This window comes from Puntigrus tetrazona, chromosome 11 (assembly GCF_018831695.1).
Source record: "Puntigrus tetrazona isolate hp1 chromosome 11, ASM1883169v1, whole genome shotgun sequence".
Taxonomy (NCBI): domain Eukaryota; kingdom Metazoa; phylum Chordata; class Actinopteri; order Cypriniformes; family Cyprinidae; genus Puntigrus; species Puntigrus tetrazona.
In genome coordinates, this window is record NC_056709.1 from 17,081,113 (window position 1) to 17,103,474 (window position 22,362).

Consider the following 22,362-nt stretch of genomic DNA (forward strand, 5'->3'; position numbering starts at 1 on the left):
AACACACACACACACACACAAAATTTGTGATCAGCGAGATGGGAAATGAATACCGTAACACATTCAAAGATCAAGTAAATTCTGCAGGAAAAACAACCATTTTGTGTGCTTTAATATTTCTCCAATGCCAAAGCTGAATTTTTTATTAAAGTTAAAAACAAGCTTAATCCTTAGTATTTTTGTTTAAACTGATACATTGTTTTCAAGATTTTAATATAGGTTAAAAAGCCTTAACTTTATATAGTAATTTATATAATAATAATAATTCCATCATTCTGTATGTATATATATATATATATATATATATATATATATATATATATATATATATATATATATATATATATATATATATATATATATATATATAAATATATATATATATATATATATATATATATATATATATATATATATATATATATATATATATATATATATATATATATATATATATATATATATATATATATATATATATATATATATATATATATATATATATATATATATATATATATATATATAAATATATATATATATATACGGCAACTTCATTATAAGTTCAGTTCAGTCACAATATTTATAATATTAATGTAAATTGTTAAATTAAAAACTCCATTGTTAAACTCTATGAATAAGTTTTTTTCTTTTCTTTACTTTTCTTTTAAAGTGAAGTGTAAGGCAAAAGATCAATAGTTGTGTGTGTGAAGCATCCCGAGAGGTGCAGGTAGAGAGCCACTTCTGGAAGACCAAGGTCCCCCATAATTTTTTTTCTGTCTCTGCTCCTTCTCTCTCTCTCTCTTTCTCGTTTACTCCTGAATGAAGGTTAAATCCACAGCAACGGCACAGAAGAAAAAACCTGTTCTTCAGGCTGTGGGTTTTGACACGGAGCAAATAAAATCTTTAGTGTGGATCGTGTCATGTTCCAGCTGCTAGTGTAGCTGAACTCACGCCATGAATACTAAATGACAGAGTCTGGGCCAAAAACATGCCACATGACAGGTGAGTAAAATTACAGCTTCATGTCAGCGCGATGATAAGCAAATGCTCTTAACATGGAACGTACTCTACTGTGAGATACAAGAGCTGTGTACTTGAACTTGGTCTCATGAAAAATATGTACCTCTGTGCACTTTTTGTGCAACACTGTTATGCACCTTATTTGTTTCGCTGCAGTTTCCAAGAGAAGTGTCCACTGAGTGACACTAAAACACAGCTTCAATACATGACCCCGGCACATTTTTATTACGTTGACATAGGTAAGTATTGCTGTGTTTTTATTACTGCTTCAGTTACATACAGTTCAGAATTGAAATATCCAGAGACTGTCGCTAAAAGTGAATGCTCCATCATGTTGGAAATATGCCCTAAACCAAATCCAGCCCTAAACCTTCACATTAATGTTAACAAATGCAAAGCTGATATCAAAAGGCATTTGTTGATGCAACCATGTCATTTCAATGACCTTTTTTATGCAGATTAGAATTTTTTTGTATCACGTGAGCTACCGAACAATACTACCGTCTATGAAATCCCAGATATGAAGCTGGTTATGTGAGATGGTAACGTTCAAAAATTGCGCTTTATTAATTGAAACTCTAAATTTGTGTGAAAAGGAATAAAACATGTCAAAGTTTTACTGCCTCTAGTGTTCACTTGTCTTGAAAAGTACTCTGATGTACTTATTGGTACGCATCTCATGGCTCGCTAAAAGTGCACCAAGGTACGTTAATGGCATTAGACCAGGTAGGTGTATTTGGTTGTTAAAGAATTACAAAACTATTTGTGTGCACTAATGGAGGCTTTAAGTGCCTGTAAAAGCAAGGGACAATGTGAGGAGGCTAGTAGAAGCCACTGAGATCATACAGTATATGTAGACACCAAAGCTGACCACTGTCGGCCATCATGTCATCAGTCAGTAAAAATCAACACGTTATCCACAATAGCGTGCATTCACTGGTTGTAAAAAAAAAATTAATGCAAATTCTGAGCAAATGGAATAATCTTTCAGAGTGATTATGTTTGTTTTGTTGTTTTGTGTATTAAGTCTACTGCAGATAGATACACATAAATGGCAATTTTGTCATGAAACGCAAGAGGCTGCAAGCTGATGGGTTATTATCCAAAAGCATGATATTCAGAGCAATAAAGTACTTGGCACAAACCCATTGGTTCATGTTGCATACACGGCCAATGAGCTTGATGCTTTACATTTAAATGGATGGTTAGCATTCACTACAGAGTCGTGAGTGTTGTCATGCTAGTACTATGGTTGTAGACACACAGTCATCTTGCTTTTCAGTGTTCATGGAAAGGCTTTGACCATTCATCCATGTACAGCAGCCCACAGAAACATTTGCTAATGAGCAATCTGTGTGTATAAATCTGATACTAAACAGAACTGCATTTTCCAAGGACCCAGTGCTCTTTTCATAATTTGAATGTCAATGGTTTTATTGTAGACGACTCATACAAGTGTCATTACTTCCCTCATTGATTAAAAAGTTGTGTTCCTATGTATCTTTTTAGGTTTTCTTGTAACTAATTTGTGCATTGTTATGATTCATCAGACTACTGAGAACACTACTGGGAAATATTACTTACCGTGGTTTTTCAGTGCGAGTTTGGCTATTTCAAAAAGACGCTAAGCTCAAGAAATGCTGTTGTATCACCTGCACTCTGTCTTGTCTGCAAGCTAGTCGCTAACCTGCCATCATTTCTCCTCTCTTTGCCTTGGTAAACCCTTTGACGGCTTGTCATCTCAACCACTGTTTACTGAATGTTAATTAGCTTGGAATCATTTGAATAATTTATGCTTCTCAATTATTGCGACATCCACCTTGATTTACCCGACAGAATATTTCCTGTCACACCAACCCCAGCCATCTCATTACATTCACCGGCAATGCTTCACTAATCTTGCGTATCGTTAAGCTGCCGAATACGCTGCAACATGACGAAAACCAGCTTGGCGTGTCGACAATTGAGCTTAAACAGGAAACAAAACAATCTTAAGACAAATTGCTGTTTGGCTCACCAGATGCATACTTTGCAGTCGAACGCTCACATTTTTCCTTCTTTAATTAAACTGACCAAGTTTCGGTTAAAACAGGCAATGCGAAACATATGCAAAACGCTGCCCAATTCGACTCAGTCCAGCGGGCTGCTAATATGCTGGGTGATTAGCGCGCACTACAGGTGTGCTAGCTAGCTGAGGGGAAGCGTGCAGCGCTTGGCTTTATTCTTCTCCGGGTCTACCCACTTATTACACCGTGCTAGTCAGGGCCGTTCATTCACTCCCGCAACATCCATCTGCTCTGGCATTAGCGGCTAAATTAGCTGCTTAATGTTGCATATTTGTTTAAGTAATTGGCTAGTAATTAATAACCTGAAATGCTGCGGGCTCACAGTTTGAGAAGTTTTAGCCGCCTCTTCTGAGACGATGGCATTTAGACGTGATCTCATTAGTGTTTGTAAGCATTTGAAAGCAAAGCACGGTACCAGCACACATGTTAACATACAGCATTTACAAAACTTGTCAAAGCTTTGGAATAACTGAGATTTTTCCATTAAGAACGATTTCCGAAAGACTTTTGTCACACACTCTTAGAAATAAAGATACAAAAGCCGTCATCTTTTTTCAGAAGGTACACTTTTGTACCTATTAGGTTCAAATATGTACACTTTGATTGCTAATATGTATCTTTACGGTACCAAAATGGACCATTTAGGTACAAACATGTACCTTTTGAAAAGGTACCGCCCTGGTGACAGCTTTTGTACCTTTATTTCAGGTGTAGGAAATAATTAGGCCTACATTTTAAAACATAATAAAACTGAAATCAGGTGTAATAGTATTTCACAAAATAACACTTATTCCGTGCTTTTATTAATGTAGATTTTGAGAAGCATTTTAATGTTTATAATAATCGGATTCCGTTAAAGCTCATCCACACGCATATACTTTCAGGACGAATACAAATTAGATCACTCTAAGTTGCTACACAGAGATTCTTTAAGGTGACTAAATTCTACGCTTGCCAGTTCAAACTGTGAAGGGTTTAACATTTTACAGACTTAAAAAATAGGATCATCACATCAAACAGACTTGGCAGAACGAAAGAGAGGGGGAGAAATCCAAACACTTTTGTGCAAGGTAGGGTGTGTGGCGTGTAATTTGTTTGCTCTGCCCTTGGCAGTTAGGGTTTGGAAAGCAGATCTCGCTGGCATACTTCCTTCTGCTACTTTGGAAAGTTCCAAAGCGGGGTGGGAATTGCTGAATTAGCACCATATTAAACCTTCACACTAATGACTGTGTTCAGAGGTTGTTTTGTTTTTTTATAAATATTTGATGCATTGTCATGTAGGAAATAGCGGGGTATGGGAAATTCGAGGGAATGAGCCAAAGATGTCGGGGGAGAAAGTGTGTGTGTGTGTGTGTGTGTGTGTGTGTGAAAGAGAATGAGATGATACAGAAATGATACAGAGTGTTAAAACAGTATCACACTGGAGTTAACACAGCAGCTGCTGTTGGATGAGTATTTCTGAACTCATCATTTTAACTAGGAAAAATTGTTTATTATATGTTTGTTTTTGAAGGCTGCATTTAGTTGATTAAATATATAGCAAAAATGCAATATAGTTACAATTTAAAACTCCAACACAGATTTTTGATTCTTTGACAGCAACTCAAAAGAACTGCATTTATTTTAAATGTAAGTAGTGCTGTCAAACGATTAATCAAATCCAAACTAAATTGTTTTGTTATTTTTTACACAGTGTATGTGCTATTATGTATATATAAATACACAAAAATGCATGTATATATTTTGTAAATTACAAATTAAATTGATTTATATTTTATGTAAAATTATATTAATATAAGTATATACACATTTCAAATAGATTTAAATATTTAAAAATATAAACTGTATCTGTGTGTATATATATATATATATATATATATATATATATATATATATATATATATATATATATATATATATACACACACACACACTCATTATGTAAACAAAAACTTGATTTACACATCCTTGATGAGTAAAAGTATTAATTTCTTTCAATAAATCCACCCAAGTATACAGTAATAATAGTACTACAAATGCATTTAGAAATAGCAGTTGAATTAAACACCGCTGTATATCCAGCAAGTTGTCATAAGCTTTTCTGATGGCTGTCTGCTGGTACAGCACATATCTATAGTCACCCAAAAAATATTTGCAGAATTGGAGAAAAGAGTAGCGCCTTCGGCAGCTTTAATAGCCCAGGGGCACAGCACATATGCAGCGCTAAAACATGCAGAGTTATACGCTGAGTTTTACACTGCCCTGAGAATTTCCTTTGACTCCACTAAAGTTTTTTAAGAGTTTACAATAGGATCTCCATTAACGGTAAGCAATAACCAGGCCACCTTCTCCAGCTCTTTGAATAGGTCAGTCTGAACGGTAATAACAAAAGTTGCGGTGCTACTGGTATCTAATTTTAAATCTGGCAAAAATACAATAAGCACACATGCAGAGCGTAATGAATACCGCTCTCGAAAAAAAAATAATAATCCTGGCAGGTTTTACCCTTGTAAATTACCGAGGGAGACATCCGATTCTGTGTGAAATTCTAATCCATATTGATCTGGTCAAGCCACCGATAAGAGCGGAGATAAATATTCTTAGTTATTAAAGGAAAAGCCCCAGGCAATTACTAGCATGATGGCTTAAGCTATTAATTGGAGTTGAGTTGTCAATGGTCGGAAGCGGGAGAGGAAATAATCAGTTCATATAACCTTGCGAGCATGACAGTGACCTGTGAATATTGTTATAATATAGAACAAACTGTGTATTTCACGAGCTGCACCTCCGTGGCACGGATCCAGCGCAGCAGACTCATTAAAAGTGAGAAACTCACAGAATGCAGCTTTAAATAGAAAAACAGACATGACCCTCGGAGATCCAGTCCAACTTGAAAGGACTTTTCCTCACCCGTTTTAAAAGAGAAGAAAGTGCCTTTTCATGATGGGTAGTTTGAACTGCATTAGCTTGCATAATTTAAGGTTAATGAGACAACAACCCAGCGTGAATATAGAATCTCATCTCGTCTCTCATCTCTGCTATACTCCACGACTGTGGGCGTTCATTAAAAAGGGATCGGGCAGAATGTTTTAATGATTTGTGAAACCATTAGAATTTCAGAGAGCTATTACATCACATTCGTAGCCATTCCCCAGTGTTTGCCTCTCAAAGAGAAGCTGCAGACTCATTTAACATCCTCTCAAACGTGGGGATAATTTGCTCTAACTGGGCAAGTAACCCCCCTGAAAACTAAATCATCAGTGACTCAGGACCAGCTCCTCGCATTCGCAAAAAACAAACCTCAAAGAATAGCGACAGAAGTCAGAATTTAAGCGACCGTTCTGTTCCAAGATGGCAGCTTACAAACATCGGTGTATAAGTGAAGGTGAAGAAATGTTCTTAATGACTAAACGAGGGACTCAAAAAGCCTTACTGTAATTGCAATTTGCACCACTGGCCAACAGAGCGCTGGGATGAACAAAAATTAGTTATGTAGCATTTTAGCAGTCTTGAAGTCAACAGGCCTGAAATAATGTCTGAGGTTTACCCAAGCTATTTTCAATTTTTTTTCAGCAACATAAAAAAAACAAGTAATGACTCAGTAATGACTAATGAATTTGTTTTTTATCTTTAACGTCTCTTCACCAAAAAAGATGTTTAAATGTTTATAGCCTACATTTAACTTGTTACTTCTTTGAATTGCATTAAGGCTTTAAAATTCTTAAGTTCATTTATTTTGTTCAAGATTTTCATGATGAACACAGCGCATTGAATCCAAATCGCAGAGCTTATTTTCTGCAACCAATATTTTTCTTTCTTTTTTTTCAAACGCTTCTTTATAAAGGCAATGTTTGTGCCTGTACAGTGATATGACAAAATGTTTGCTAAACATGTAAGTGACCCTCTGCATGCGCATATACGTGATTATGTTTATTCAGCAAAACAGGGAAACTTGCAGGGCAGTGTAAAATCTGTGGTATGCGCAGACAGATTCCTGAATTTTTCATATGTAAGAGCACATCATCAGCATAATGTGATATGGATCTGCTTGCTTGACTGTCAGACAGGAAACCAACTGTGCTTGTCAACAAGACTGACCTTCTCTAAATAGCAACCAACTGTTAATTGATTATGCAGCATTAAGTAAAATAATTACAATGACATTTTCTGTTGAAATGTTAAACCAATAGAGACTTAAACTTGTCTAAAACAAGATGTTTTTTCATTTCAGCAGAGCATTTAACAGCATTTTCAAAGTTCATCAATGAAAAATTTGCATCGCCTTCATGTTTGGTCTTAATTAAATTTTTTTTGGTAAATATTCACACTTTTTTTTAATCGTTAAAAAGTGTATAGTGCCAAGTTTAAAAAGCCGTGGTGAGTTGATAATGTCATTTGTAAACTAGCTGGTAGTAAGCTCATGTCTTAAAGAGTTAGTTCATGCAAAAATGAAAATTAGGCTTTGTTTTACTTACTTTCGAAGCATGCTGACTTTCTTCTTCCAGATAAATCTATCTATATTAAAAACTGTCCATTCCATGGGACTACACGGGAGTTTGCTGTACACACTTTGGATGACTTTAAATAAAGTGTGCACATCCATAATGAAAGTCCTCAAATGGCTCAGGGGGGCCAATAAAGGACCCCTTGTAGCAAATCCATGCCTTTTTGTATGATAAACATCCATATTTAAGATGTAACAAACACTATTTTTCTCACTTAGGCTAACGGTTCAGCATCACGTATATAAGACATATAGCTTTGTGTGATTAGTGACAACGAACAAACTGAGAGAGAGACAAGAGAACAAAACAAAACGCCAGTCACGAATTAGAAGAACAAAACAAGGATTTGTAAAGAAAAATGTCTAAGGTTTTCGATATAAGCCAATCTTTGCTAAATTAAGGAAGTCCTTTTCCTTCTGCGCCTACATTCCCCAGAAACAGGGACCGCGGAAGAAGCGGAAGAAAAGAGTTTATCATGTTTAAAATATAGATATTTATCTTTTAAAAATGCATGGATTTACTAGAGGAGGCCTTTGTTTGCCACCCGGAGCCATGTGAGGTAGAATTTATTATGGATATATGCGCTTTATTTAACATGTTTTAAACTTTGGGAAACACCCACCCACTGCATTATTTGAGTTTAGAAGTGCCAGGACAATTTTTGATTGGCTTTGTCTGAAAGAAAAAAAAAAAACCTGCTGCAAGGGTGAGTAAAACACAGCCTTTAAGCGTTTGTCTTCTAATGAACGTGCATCCAGTGGCTCGTGTGTGGATGTGTTTTCTGCTTTGCTCTTCATTAAATCTTGAGTGAAAGAGGATGGCATGGGCACAGACAGGACGGAAGACACAGAGACGACAGTCGTGTAATTCCTGTATTCCTCTTAATGACATGGGCGTGCAGACGGGCGTCATCCCGTGCTACAGACAGCTGTAATTGGACAGGGGGGACGAAGTGTCCTAACCCCTCCGCTGTTCCACCAGCCCAACACGACAACTAATCACCTCGCAATTTGCATGGAGAGCTTTGCAAATCAGCCTAAATAACGCCGCACCGGTCTGAGAGATGAGTTTTTAATCTCTGCGAGATGAGATACTGACCCGAGTGTTTTCTTCCCCCCCTTTTTTTTCCGTCTTTCAGGTTTTCATTTGCGCTCTCTTCTCATTTTTGCAATGGACTGCTGAATGAATGTGCAGAGGCAGGAGTCTCATTCCCCTCAGACAGCGAGGGAGAAAAAAAAAAAAAAAAACAGGCCTCTTAAAAAAAAATTGAAAAAGAAGTAGCCGCACTTGTCCCTGTGAATAAGTCTCCTCTAAAACGCAATCAAAGCGATGACAGATATTTTAGCAGCAGGGAAATATTCTGCTAGAGCTTTTTCAGATGATCAGACAGTTATTCATCTCTCATTGCCCCTGCTTGACCCGTGTAATGGAGAATTTTACAACTGGAAGTGTCTGAAATATCTAGTGGATGTAAGTAATGAGAACATTTAAGGAAAATGGCTGCTGCGAGATCTGTCTGAGGGCCATGGATCAGGCCTGGACGGCAGGGTTATGAGAGGCACCTGTTCGACACGGGTATTGGATTACAGAGGGAAAGTTTTCAATGGAAACTTTAGTCCAGACTAAATGGCAAAGCAATCTTAAAGCCCAGAGCACATTCCAACCTGCTTCAGTTTCTTTCTTCTATTATTACAAATTTGAAGTGAGTGAACAAATACAAATAACCAGTGTCTGTTTTGAATGTTCTTTACACAAAAATCTATTACTAATACCATTTATCAGGAGAGTGTTTATGTAAAAGGATGTAAAAAAAGAGGTTGAAATTTTGAAGTTATTTTATTACTGCAGTTTACAAATGCCTCAGAGCAAACAAAAAAAACGCACATAAAGCACATTTTTGTTATAAAAAAGCCCTTTCTAACAGAGAGAGAGAGAGAGATTATTTGAATATAATGTGCATAGGAGCACAACAGAATGTAATATAGAATTCCAGAATCTCAATTTTTATTTAAGAAAATTTAAATATTGACTTTCTCAGGAAGCAGGAGTGTTTTAGAGGAACTATTACGTATCTCTGTTATCTACCTGGTTACCTGTAACTTGGGTTGCAAAGGGTGGTATATTATAGTTAACATAAATTAATGAATTATAAATGATCAGAATGTATTCAGAGTTAATATTAATCTAAATATCCAAACTCAAAAGCTGTGAATATCAGCGTACTGATAGAACGCACTGCCAAACAAGCAATGAACAATTTAATTTTTATTAACAGACATCACTAAAGATCAATAAATGCCGTAAAAAGATATTGCTCATTTATTGTTCATGTTAGCACGCATAACAACTATTTCTAGCAAACAGGACCTTATTAAATAGTGTGGTCAATAAATGTTTATTATTTTAATTTCAGAAAGTCACCTGCCTATAAAAAAGCAACGTTTTTTATATTTGTCTGTAGTGGCTTTTCTTCAAACGCCAGATATAAGCCCATGCGGTAGAAATGACCCAATGCACTGTTTCGAGTGTGCACCAGGTGCTAGCAAGACCGCGAGTAGCTTAAAACAACATTCATTCTATTAGTGTAAACCCTCTAGACTAAACAAAACAAACAAATTCACAAATGCGTTCCCCTCTCTTCACCGTGCACACGCACACATCAAAGTGCAAAGCAGCAGGGAGTTCTCATCATGGGTGAGGATGCCAGCCCTCATCACCTTCAGAATTCGTGGAGTGGTGCCGTGCTGTATACGTAGCCTTCATCAGCTCATTACAGACCTGCTTTATCAGACGGCCCAAATCACTGCCGACAGCCCACTCTTCCTCCGATCGCACCCAACGCACTACGACTAACTCGCTACGCCGTGCCACGCGCTCAGAGTTATTTTATCCCAACAACATTTGACATGCGCAAGCTTTATATATTCACCTTGAGGAGAAGGGCAGGGAGGAGGAGATTAAAGAAACTGGGGGGAAATAGAGAAAGTCACCTCTGAGTGTGACATCTGGGTTTATGCACTACATCTAGGATTATAGAATTCAATTTGGCGTTCAATGATATAAAGTGTAAAATCAATCGACAGCTATTGATATTTAAAAAAAGAGGGCCTATATTAAGGCAGACTTTACATATTTAATCACGTTTGCTGCCCTTTATTTCTTATTGTGGGGTTTTGCTTAACAGCAGCCACTCAAGATCTAAAATAGTTAACGTTTAATTATTCTTTAGATAATTTTTTTTTTCATTCTTTTAATTACACGAACTTACCAAACTAAAGTGCCTTAACTAATGTCTGCCTTTTTTCTTCCGTCTGAAATTGATGATCGCACAAAAAGAAAAAAAAAAATAATAATCTGGACATAACCAATAGTTCCGGTTGAAACATGAAGCTAATAAACACTTGTGATGCGTCCGAAATCGCACACTTCCCTACTATATAGTGTGCAAAACACAGTACAGTACGCGAGGCGAGCAGTATGCCCGTATTCGTAGTATTCAACAGTAGGCACATAATTGTAGAACACGCATATGATGGACACTTTACTATCCCATGAGGCTGTGGGAGAGGAGACGTCATATTCGAAAAATTGGCGGAATCCGGATATGTGGCTTTTAAGTAAAATCAGTTCAGAGAAAAATGCTGTTCATTGCGGTTAAGATGCACTTGTTTAAAATAATCAAAGTGAAGAGCCGACTTATTAAAAGTTTAAACATTGTAAATCGATGAGACGATTTCATGAATCAGCTGTTAAATGTTCATCAAGTTTTTTTTTTTGTTGTGACATCACAACACAGTGGATGCAGTACGTCTGAACTCCATTCACACTACCCTCATTCATGCTCTATAGAACATACCGTTGTAACGATCAGGTAGTACGTTCAAATTCAAAGGTAGCACCTACTCCAGTAGTATACTATTACGGACGCAGCAATGGCTAACCGTGAAGTCAGTGTAGAGCCATTTTGTAGATCTTCTAGTGTACAAACATTACATACTCCCTTCTGTGTTAGACGAAAAGAAAAGATACGTCTTATACATGCATTTAAGCTTTGAATTGTGCAAGCAACGTATCTTTCCATTGCATCTAATGAAATATTGTATACATAATGTGCGTACACCGGATGGTGACTTTATGATTTTTAAACCTTAAATATATTGCTTGAACACTGCACTCTTATCAACCAAACTGAAATGAAGACCAGAATCTTTAAGCATTTCACATTTAGGAGTAACCTGCCCAGAAGAAAAGATGGCTGACTTAATGGACAGCCTACATTAAACCCAATTAAACTTTTTCTTCCCAAGAAGAAAACATGACAGAATAGAATAGGCACAGATAGAATATGCCATATGAACATTTTAACAGGAATAAAGCACACTGATTCCAATAAATGGTCATACTGAGTATACAAAAGCTTTTTTCCGGGTCAGCACATCTACCTTGAGTTGTTTTCGCCAAGCTTCGTCATCTAAAACTCTGCATTTAGTGAACCGAGCAGAACCGAAATCGTCCTCAAATGCTAATGAGCGAAGTTCTTGAGTACTTTTAACCCAAAACGTTTCAATTGAACAAATAGCGAGCAGATTACCGTAACAGTTTGATGAAATCGGTGAAAGCGCCGAATTTTGTTCTGAACGCATCAGCAGCGCGTCTGCTGTTTTTCCAGTGTGTTTTGTGTTGAGTGTGTGTTCATGTCATCCTCACACCTGCTCCAAACTCCACCAGGACGCTACAATATCTCATTATCGGGCCGTTTTAAACCAAACGCTCCTGCTTTCACTTCTGTTTTAATTAGAGAGGCTTTTTCAGAGGTCACATGAAATGAGCTTTTAATTAGTGTCAGCCATCAGTTGATTTCCTCTTTATTGAAGCCGTCTCTCTGGATACCTCTTTGTAGTTAATTGGATCAGAGAAGCACTCACAAATACACATACAAATCACTGTCAAAAGTTTGCAGTTGAAGAAAGTTTGTCAAACAAAAAGAAACTAACAAATATTTGAAAAGACGGCACGCTTGACTGCCAGCAGTGTATTCAGTCAGCACCTTTGTTGCATCCACGTTTAATTAATAAAGGGCCATTAAGCGCTCGTTAACAAAGGGAGATAATATACAGCCCCAGCTGGCGAGGGGGAGCGAATAAAATGAGAGAATGAGAAAGAAGAGAAGACCAATTGGTAGTTTTACAATATAAATGAGGATACAGAAAAAGCACAATCATCAAACTGTAAGAGCGGGAGTGGCTGAAAAGACTGACTCTAACTCAGTAAGACACGGACACGAGATGTTAGTCAATCCTCAAGGTACTTCTCTGAAACTTTAGCCTTGGGTAATCTGACAAAGGCCTGTTTTCACAGAGAGGGCTTAGCCTAAACCAGGATGAGGCCATACTTCAATTTGGACATTTAAGTCATTTTTATAGACATATATATATTTTATAGACATAACCAAGGCACTGCCATAGGATTACTCAGTGCAGGTTTCTTTCAGTTGAACTAGACTTATGGGCCTATCACCCATAGAAGTTAAATATAGCATATATTTTAATCACATTCAACAATGTTTATGTGTACTGTCTATATTTATTATGCATATATAAATCTAAGTACATGCATGTATATATTTAAGAAAAATAGGTTTCTTTTATATCTTAAATATATTTATATAATATAAATCATATATAATTTCACTAAAAACATAAGCTGCGTGTGTCTTTATATATGCAGAAATACACACACAAACAATATGGGTGTTTTCTTTTATCCCAGTTCTCTCCACAAAATATAATAATTTTTACATATTGTAAATGTTTTGACAGGAGGACAGCATGATCAAGGACAGATGATAAGCAAATAAAATAATTACAGTAAAGGAACCAAAAAATGGCTGGAATAAATTCAAGACTGGCAAGAAAAGTTTATAAAACTACACCAACTAAAGAAAACGGAAGCAAAATTTTAGAACAAGGAACCAAGCGTCAAGGTTTTGTACCTTTACCCTTCTTTTTCATCCTCCACCTTAAAACTCAACCCCTTGTTAAGGAGACAAAGAGAGTAATTTGAATCGATCTTAAAGTGCTGCAATTACAGAATCCCAGGCTGCAATGGATTTCTCTGCCCATCTGTGCTATATGGACAAACCATGAGACCTGAATATAAAGCACTGACTAGATAACAAAATCAACCACCTGAGAGCGCTTTCGGCCAACATTTTCCCTTCAGCTTTGTTGTAAAACATATCCATCGTTGTCTTTTATGGCTCGCCGCAATAATGTCGCACAGACTCCACGAGACGAGCCTCTTTGTGAAGTTTTACAGTGACAGAAGACAATCCTTTAGACGACGATACCTCCTAAAGCTCAAGGACAGCGAGAGGTCAAGAAACTGACAGACTTATTTCTTTCAGGAAACTTCCACCTGACCTTGAGAAGTACCGAACGGTATTAAACTCACACAGAAGAGTTCTAGATGTCCGTTTTAGACTCCCACCATAACACACTGAACTGGCAGCACATAATGAGTGAATAACCCCAGCGTCTGACAACCCAAATACAATAGCGACAAGCACATTGCTGGTTTATGAACTAATAAATTTGTGGCTGTTACCACTAAACGACGCAATAAATAACCAATATTCCTGAATGGATGACTTGACCTTACTGTCCAGGGAGAAAATTGCGCTTTTCGCGAAAGAGGCTGGCGATCAGTTTCAAGCTAAACTCAAAAGACAGATTCCCAAAGTGGCAATTACCGTTTTGACATCCGTTCTGAGGAAAAGAAAAAAAAAAGTGACTGTAATTCTCTCAAAACTCAGAGCGAACAATTACAAGGGTGTATAGAGGGAAGACAGCTTTTTAAAATGCAGTTTACGCAATGAGACCACGATGCAGAATAGCTTTTCGAGTTTACGGTCGGCATCATCTTAAGGGCCTTCAGCCCATCTGTATTTATGCGGCGCTAATTCCGGCCATTGCATTTACTCTCTCCGACACACGCATTCGTTGACCTCTGAATTATACAATGACGCCACAAGAGCATATTCTAAAAAGACTCCTACTCCACAGCCTAATCCATCAACACACTTGTATTTGACACGGTGAAGGAAGAGCTTGAAATAGGCAATTATTGAACCATCTCCTCGATTTACACCCATCCGTGCTTCACCTTCGCATGTAACTCGGTGGATACGTGCAAGCAAGGCATGGCTTCGCTCGGGCAAAAATCAGCACTTCGCCGAGCAGGTTTCGGGATTCTCGCGGTTGGAGATTCATTTGGCTGCGAGGCCGAAGAGTGAGAAGTGAGGTACGTAAGGCAGAACGAAAAAGTGCAAGAAGACAAGGAGAAAGTGAGACAGAGGTCTGGTGCTCGAGGCACTTGATCCGGTCCGGGTGTCCTCTCGGATCGCCTGACAGATAATCCATTAAATGTTCCAACCCGCTGACAGAGATGGATTTCAGAAAACGCTTGTGGACACACGCTCACACATAGTCTAATGCTGTAATTATTACTAGATTTTTTTTCTTATGGTACGGGAATTACCGTGACATTCAATGAGAAAGCAAAAATACAAATAAACAAAGCAGAAGACTAAAAAAAAGTAAAGGGAAAAGAGTGGGAAAATAATTATTACGTTTTATTTTAAACATTGTTGACTCATTTTTAAATATACATTAACTTTGAAAATACATTCAAGATTACTAAAAGCTAATTACACTTATTGTGGACCTTTAAAACATCTTCATGACAGGCACAGTATAAAAACTATACCACTTTAGGACTAGTTAAAAATAATAAACCAAATGCAAGTGAACATAGGGAAACATCTTCATTAAGGCAGAAACATTGAAGACAAACAAAACTTAAATGCGGTACCCATAAAAAAAAAAAGTCTCATCTCACTCTTATGAACAAAATAAACCTTAACTCGGACTGGGACCGTGATATCATATGGAGATTAAGAAATCAATATCAGATTTGAGATGTATTTCACAGTTCAATCATATAAAAAAAACGAGGCTTTGTGACACTTTAATATTTCAAGGTTTACTTAAGGCGAAAAAGACTTGCTATTGGGATTAATATGGAATGCAATTAACTATACGAGTTTAATTTGACAAATATAAATCCATACTTCTGATCAATAAAGGAAACTTTCCATAAAAAGGCTTTGAGTAAGGCAATGAACATAACAGAGTTATTTATTGAGCGACAGAAATGGCTAACTTCAGCAAGAGTCACGTTTCTAAGACTGACTTTAGCATTTAAGACCCTTAGAGAAGCTGGGGCCTTTGAAGAGGGTCTCAAATATAGTGTCGTCGCTGGAAAAACTGGGCAAGATGCCCAATGACTGTAGCAGGCTGGTTTAAAGGTGTGTGTGTGAATCAGATGTGTAAGGCTGCAAGTTCTGACCACGTGTGTGTGTGTGCTGTAATAATAGGTGTGTATGCATGTATGCACTTATTTCTTGGCAATGCTAGCAACGGCTTTCTTGGCGGCATCATCGAGGTCAGTGGCAGAGGTGATGGGCAGCCCGCTCTCAGACAGGATACGCTTTGCCTCATGAACATTGGTTCCTGGACATCAAAACACAAATAGCAAAGACCCTTTGGTTAATGGGAGTGTTTAAGCCTTCACTTTCATTCTGAAACACACACCAGAGATGCACGATAAACTTTTTAGCAATTAGATGCTATTTGCACTAAGTGAAAATACATTGTAATACATTATAAAACAGTATGCAACAACTTACTGAGTGTACATTTGAAATTTAATGCAAATTATTAAATGGATTTATTGGGACAATAAAGTTAGACATACGTCAACATACAAGTGTTAAAAACTATTTTATGAAAAAAAGATTTTATGTTCATTGCAGTTTCGCAACTAATAATTGTAGTAAGTATATATAAATATAAATATATATTAAAAATAATAATAATAATATAAAAAATATATATATATATACACTACTACTTATATAGGCTACTTATATCTAGGCACACACTATATGAAATTATTATTATTAAATAAAAATGTAAAAACGTGTTTAATAATGTTTTTGAAAAAATACATTTTGGCTCTAAAACATCACCTACAACATAATTCAAAATATAAATAGTATTATATATAAATATACATATTATATACATGAAACAGAAATGATATATATTAAATATATTATATAAAAATATAACGATACCAAAACCTAACCCATCTTTAATTTAAGTTTAGTCTATAATAAAACCAAGATAAGAACTACACCACACAAAAGTAAAACTAATATTATACAAAACAAAATAGCATTGTATTATATAAAAGTTCAGTATCCATCTTTATGATAAGGCCTAGGAAACAAATCTGGCTAGAGTTCAGAACATCAGAAAAAGTCACCGCTCTCTCATAATGCTGTGAGTGGCAGGCCAGAGTTTGGGGAGTGTGTCTCTGCTGGTTTGAAGGAGCAGTAGTGTTGAAAATGCCCTGAGATTGTTCCATTGGCTGAGAAGGACAGGAAATGTTCCATTGGCTGAACGGCGATGGGGTTGTTCGTTCCATTGGCTGGAAACACGGGTGCTGCATTCACAGGCCGGGGGGACGTGTTGGTGCCAGCTGCAGGCGTCCCGACTGAGCACGCACTGTATTAGTTTGCTTGGGCCGCCCTTGGGGTCTCTACAGCGACTCTGAATGTCACTGAACTCTGGGCCCCTGACACAGGGCCAGGGCCCGGGGCCAACACAATAAAACAAATCAGAAAACTGCTCCACAGGGTCAAAAGCATGAAGACGGATTGAGAAGAAAAGGCAAAAGGACAAGAAGTTCAGGGAATGGAAGTTGTGAGATGTAAGTGAAGAAATAGCAGCTGTGGATGACAGACGTGCTGATTTCACAGGTGAATGTGGAGATCTCACTCAGAAAAAGTGTCAAATACAAGCCTGTTAAAAAGCAGAAATCAGCCTCTTTTACTTCAACTTTAATTTTTTAGCTCCTGAAAAAAATGTGTTTAAGCAAAATGTTTAATAATAATTAGTGCGTAGGACTTTTTTGTTATTTGTTTTAACATTTTTGCAGTTCCCAGTTTAATTTGTTTTTCAAAAAAATTACAATAATAATAAACATTTATGTAAGTTAGGTAAATTAATTTTATTATATTTTATATTTATACTTTATCATTTCATTTTAATTATATTAATTTAATTGCTCTCTATTTAATATTTTAAACACACACACACACACACACACACACACACACACACACACACACATATATATATATATATATATATATATATATATATATATATATATATACATACACATATATATATATATATACATACACATATATATATATATATATATACATACATATATATATATATATATATATATATATATATATATATATATATATATATATATATATATATATATACACACACACACAAATATTACACACTATTTAATATTTTTTTAGATTTTTCAATATTTTTAAAAATGTATTTTCTAAACTACTGTTCAGTTTAAATTACTTTAAATGAAAAAACAACAATTTAACAATGCATATTTTTATATAAACTTATATGATATACTATATTACTAATCTTACATATGATCATAAAATTATTATTTATAAGTTATTCAGACTTATTTAAACATTCACTATTATATTTTATTATTTAATTTTACATTATTATTTGAATTTCATTTTATTTTTATACATCATTTATACATTTACATTATACAGTCTAAAATTTAGAGCGTCTAGGAAACAAAAGAAAAGAGGGTTGAGATCAAATCCTCACTCTTTTATGATCCATACTGCTGTTGCTGCAAAAAAAGTGAATGCATTAGCCTGCATATAAATCCAAAAGCTTTCGGAATGGATCTGTAAGTCCTATGTGTATTTTACTGCGTCTGTACAGTATATCTAAGTTACCAAATATTCATTCAGGCTACATACTTGCATATAAGTGTAAAGTATACCTATGCGTGTGTGTGTGTGTGTGTGTGCGTGTTGTTGTTGTAGTCCCGCAGTGTAATTATGATAATACTCGCTCTCTCAGGAGAGAGGATGTTCTAATCAATAGCAGTTTCATGAGGAATTCAATTACCAGCACCACTTAACTACTGATATTTCAGCGCTTTTGTCCGCTCGCACAATAACTCATTTCTAACACGTCTCCCACATTTGGCAGCACAAAACAATCAATTGTATAATTTCATTAGCAGAGGACGAGGGCGAGCAGAGCCGTGTGCTGGGAGTATAGAGTATCCGCTGACCGAGTCGTCTGAGGGCAACCAGCGCAAACTTCAACCAAAGCCGTGAAAAATATGCATACAGGCTACATATAGGGATTTTTTTTTTTTCTTGGACCGCTTTGATCGAGGGCTCTTAGATCACCGTGTGCCAGTCAGATCTCTGCATGTGTTATGCATGTGGCGATATCTCCCCCCCTGTATTGATCTCAGCCCCACAGATCTGTACCCACACACTGCCACTAGGTGCTGCTCGAGACCAACTTAACACCAAAGCAGAGAAGAACGATTCAGTAGGACTCTGCACGAAGCTTACTTTAGAACAGCTAATGTTTAAACGTGCTAATGTATTCATAAAGATGAGAAGTGGAAATTATGGAAGTGACTGACAGTGCTGAAAACGGATGACATGCGAGTTATCGTTTTAACATACGCAGCATTATCTTGACAACCATTAAAACGTGTAATATTGTATATGTAATATAATAAATGTAGATTATATTTGTGTATACTCGTACCCTGGACCCAAGTCGCTGGGGTATATTCGTAGCAATTGCAAAAAATACATTGCATGGGTCAAAATGATCGTTTTTTCTTTTATGTCAAAAATCAAAAATATCACAAAATTATTTTGTAAATTTCCTAGTGTAAATATATATCAATTATATTACTAATTTTTGATTAGTAATATGCATTGCTAAGAACTTTATTTAGACAAATTTAAAGGTGATTTTTTCAGTATTTAGATCTTATTTTCAGATTTTCAAATGGCTGTATTGTCACATCCTAACAAATTATACATCAATGTATGAAAGCTTACTTATTTATCTTTCATATGATGTCTGCATCTTTCAAAAAATTGACATTTAAGACTTGTTTTGTGGTCTAGGGTCACATTTTACAATATTACTTTTACTGTGTTTTGATATAATAAATGCATCTTTTAAAATAAATAAATACATCTAATATTTATCAAAGTAAAACAATAAATAAATATTATTAAATGCAAACATAAAAAAACGTATCAAAAACCAATCTACAGAATATCTACTAAAATACAAAATGCATCCATTTTTTTTAGATTTCACGGGCTTTTCCACTAAATTGATTCTGATAATAGGATGCTAAAAAACCTTTAAAACCAATTAAGATTAAGCAAATTAACATTGCTGACAAATTATATTATATAATTTATATATAATATACAATTTAAATATATACAAAATATTTTGCCCAGATTTATAAGGTTCAAATTGACCCATTTGTTTTTTTTCTTGTTAAAGAACACAGTATACCCAAACGGGACGTTCTTAGGTATCTAAATGAAGGAACTTCAGGTCCATACACACGCACACACTCATATGCATCTGAGGTCTTTCTTGGAAGGGTGGGACTTACGGAGAGGCTAGGGTAAGAAACAGGCCTGAATCAATAGGCAGCTAATACAACTAAACTCTAAGCTGGGAACCATCTTATAGCGATCTGTCAGACATGATCAGCCACAGACAGAGAGACAGAATAGACGATCGATCTGTAAGCAGCATGCTGCCTCTTACACCCATTACTGAGGGCTTTCAGGCCCCTGTGTCTAATTCACTTTTCCAGAGGGCAGGAGAATCTGCTTCAAGGCATTTTCATTTGGATGGAAAATGCTTTGTGAAAATGGTATGGCAGTAATTACTTTTGCGCTATGCATGATATAAAGGCTTTTAGCCATTTCATTTACAGGGCAAGTTCAAAATAAAAAAGAATTCTTTTTTTGCTGAATACGTCCATTTAAACGCATTACCATTTTTAAGGGAATGAATATTATAAAAGGGGTAGTTCACCCAAAAATGACTATTTTGTTGTTAATTACTCACCGTCACGTCGTTCTAAACCAGTAGGACGTTTGTTCATGTTCAGAACACGAATTAATTTTTTGACGTAATTGAGTGCTCTGACCCTGCATAGACAGCAATGCAACTAACACATTCAAGGGCCAGAAAGGAGGTAAGGGCTTCAATAAAACAATCCATGCGACATCAGTATAGTTCAACCTTAATCTTATGAAGCTACAAGAATGTGTGTGAAAAGATGTCAACAGTTCTTCTTTTCCATGTCAGATTTCGAAACACGTACGTGAAAGAGTACCTTGACGCATGTGTATGGTGCTTCTGAAGCTCTGATGTAGTAAAACCCAGATGCTCTGTGGCTTGTTTTTTATGTATTTTAACTAACTCGTAAAAAAAAAAAACTATACGACCTCACACTTACGATTTTGTAGGATTTGTCTCAACCCCGTTGATGGGGTGGGTTTAGGAGCACGGTTAGGTGTAGGGTGCTACAAGGAGGCCGTACAAATTCGTACGAACTGGCCAACTTGCAAAATAAGTAGAAATTGCTGTGAAATCAGTGTGAAATTTGGGTTAACTACCATTTAAAATGTACAGTATTTGGCGCATTGCAACTATATTGTCCCACATGTGGATTTCCCCCAAAAGTGCAATTATTATCGGAAAATTAAATATGACGCACGTTTAAGCGTGTTAATTATCTTCACGCTGATCTTGTCCTATATTAAGGCTGTCCTCAGAAGGACAGGGTATGGCGTGGACAAACGAGGGGCAGAAAACTAATGGAGTGGAGTATATGTCTCTTTCCGGGCAAAACGACTCAGCTGTTTTCTGCCAATTATCCTAATGGCCAGATGGGAGCAGGCTGAGGCCCAGTGTCACACGAGCGCGTAGCGTTAGCATACACAGGTGAGAGGTCCCACAATCAACGCCTGGCCCCTCTGCTCCTCTCGATGCCACCAACAAATGCTGCGGCGTGACATGCTTGCTAACCAACACCAACAATCTCTACACTTGACAGGCACAGGGGTTGCTTACAGGTTCGGGTTTTACAGATCACATTTTAAATATTAGAAGTTAAAGTGAAACCAAGGCTATCAGTGCCAACGTTGAAAGAAAAACAGCACTCCCCTAGAGTTAAGAAGTTGAAGTTTTGCCCTTTTTCGAATCCATTCAGCTGATCTCCGTGTCTGGCGTTAGCACTTTTAGTTGCAACTTAGCATAGATCATTGAATTTGATTAGACCGTTAGCATCTCGCTCAAAAATTACCAAAAGGTTTCAATCTTTTTACTATCTGGGGACTCTTTTACAGCGCTGCATGATATCACTGCACCAAGCAAAGTTCCTTGATTGCTACGCGGGAATGAGAGTATAGAACCTAGCCAAATCGGCCTAGACAATCACAACTTTTCATTTTCCGTTGGTCTTAGTAAACAATGTGACTATAGAAGAGTCAAGTTTTAAATCGGAGAAATATCAAAACATTTTTGAGCGAGATGCTATGCTAAGATGAAAGCTAAATACAGAGATCAGGTGAATGGATTTGAAAACGGTCAACTGTTTAACTCTAAAGGGACTTGGAAAATTAGCCTACTTTCAAAAACAGTGGCGCGTTCGTTTAAACTGGAACATTCAATTCAGAAAGTGCACGCTTTGATTTAATTGACGTTATTTGGCCA

The 22,362-nt window shown here is 36.4% G+C and overlaps 1 protein-coding gene and 1 pseudogene across 1 annotated transcript in view; one reads left to right on the forward strand and one right to left on the reverse strand.

Annotated features, from left to right (window-relative positions):
- The window catches only part of LOC122353810, a 346,864-nt pseudogene that overhangs the window by 34,016 nt on the left and 290,486 nt on the right, over window positions 1-22,362 (forward strand).
- Window positions 15,209-22,362, reverse strand: part of suclg2 (succinate-CoA ligase GDP-forming subunit beta) — an 87,799-nt gene continuing 80,645 nt past the window's right edge. Inside the window, exon 11 of the mRNA XM_043251678.1 lies at window positions 15,209-16,167. Coding sequence (XP_043107613.1) covers window positions 16,052-16,167 — 116 coding nt within the window. The 3' untranslated portion in view covers window positions 15,209-16,051. The remainder of the gene's footprint in view (window positions 16,168-22,362) is intronic.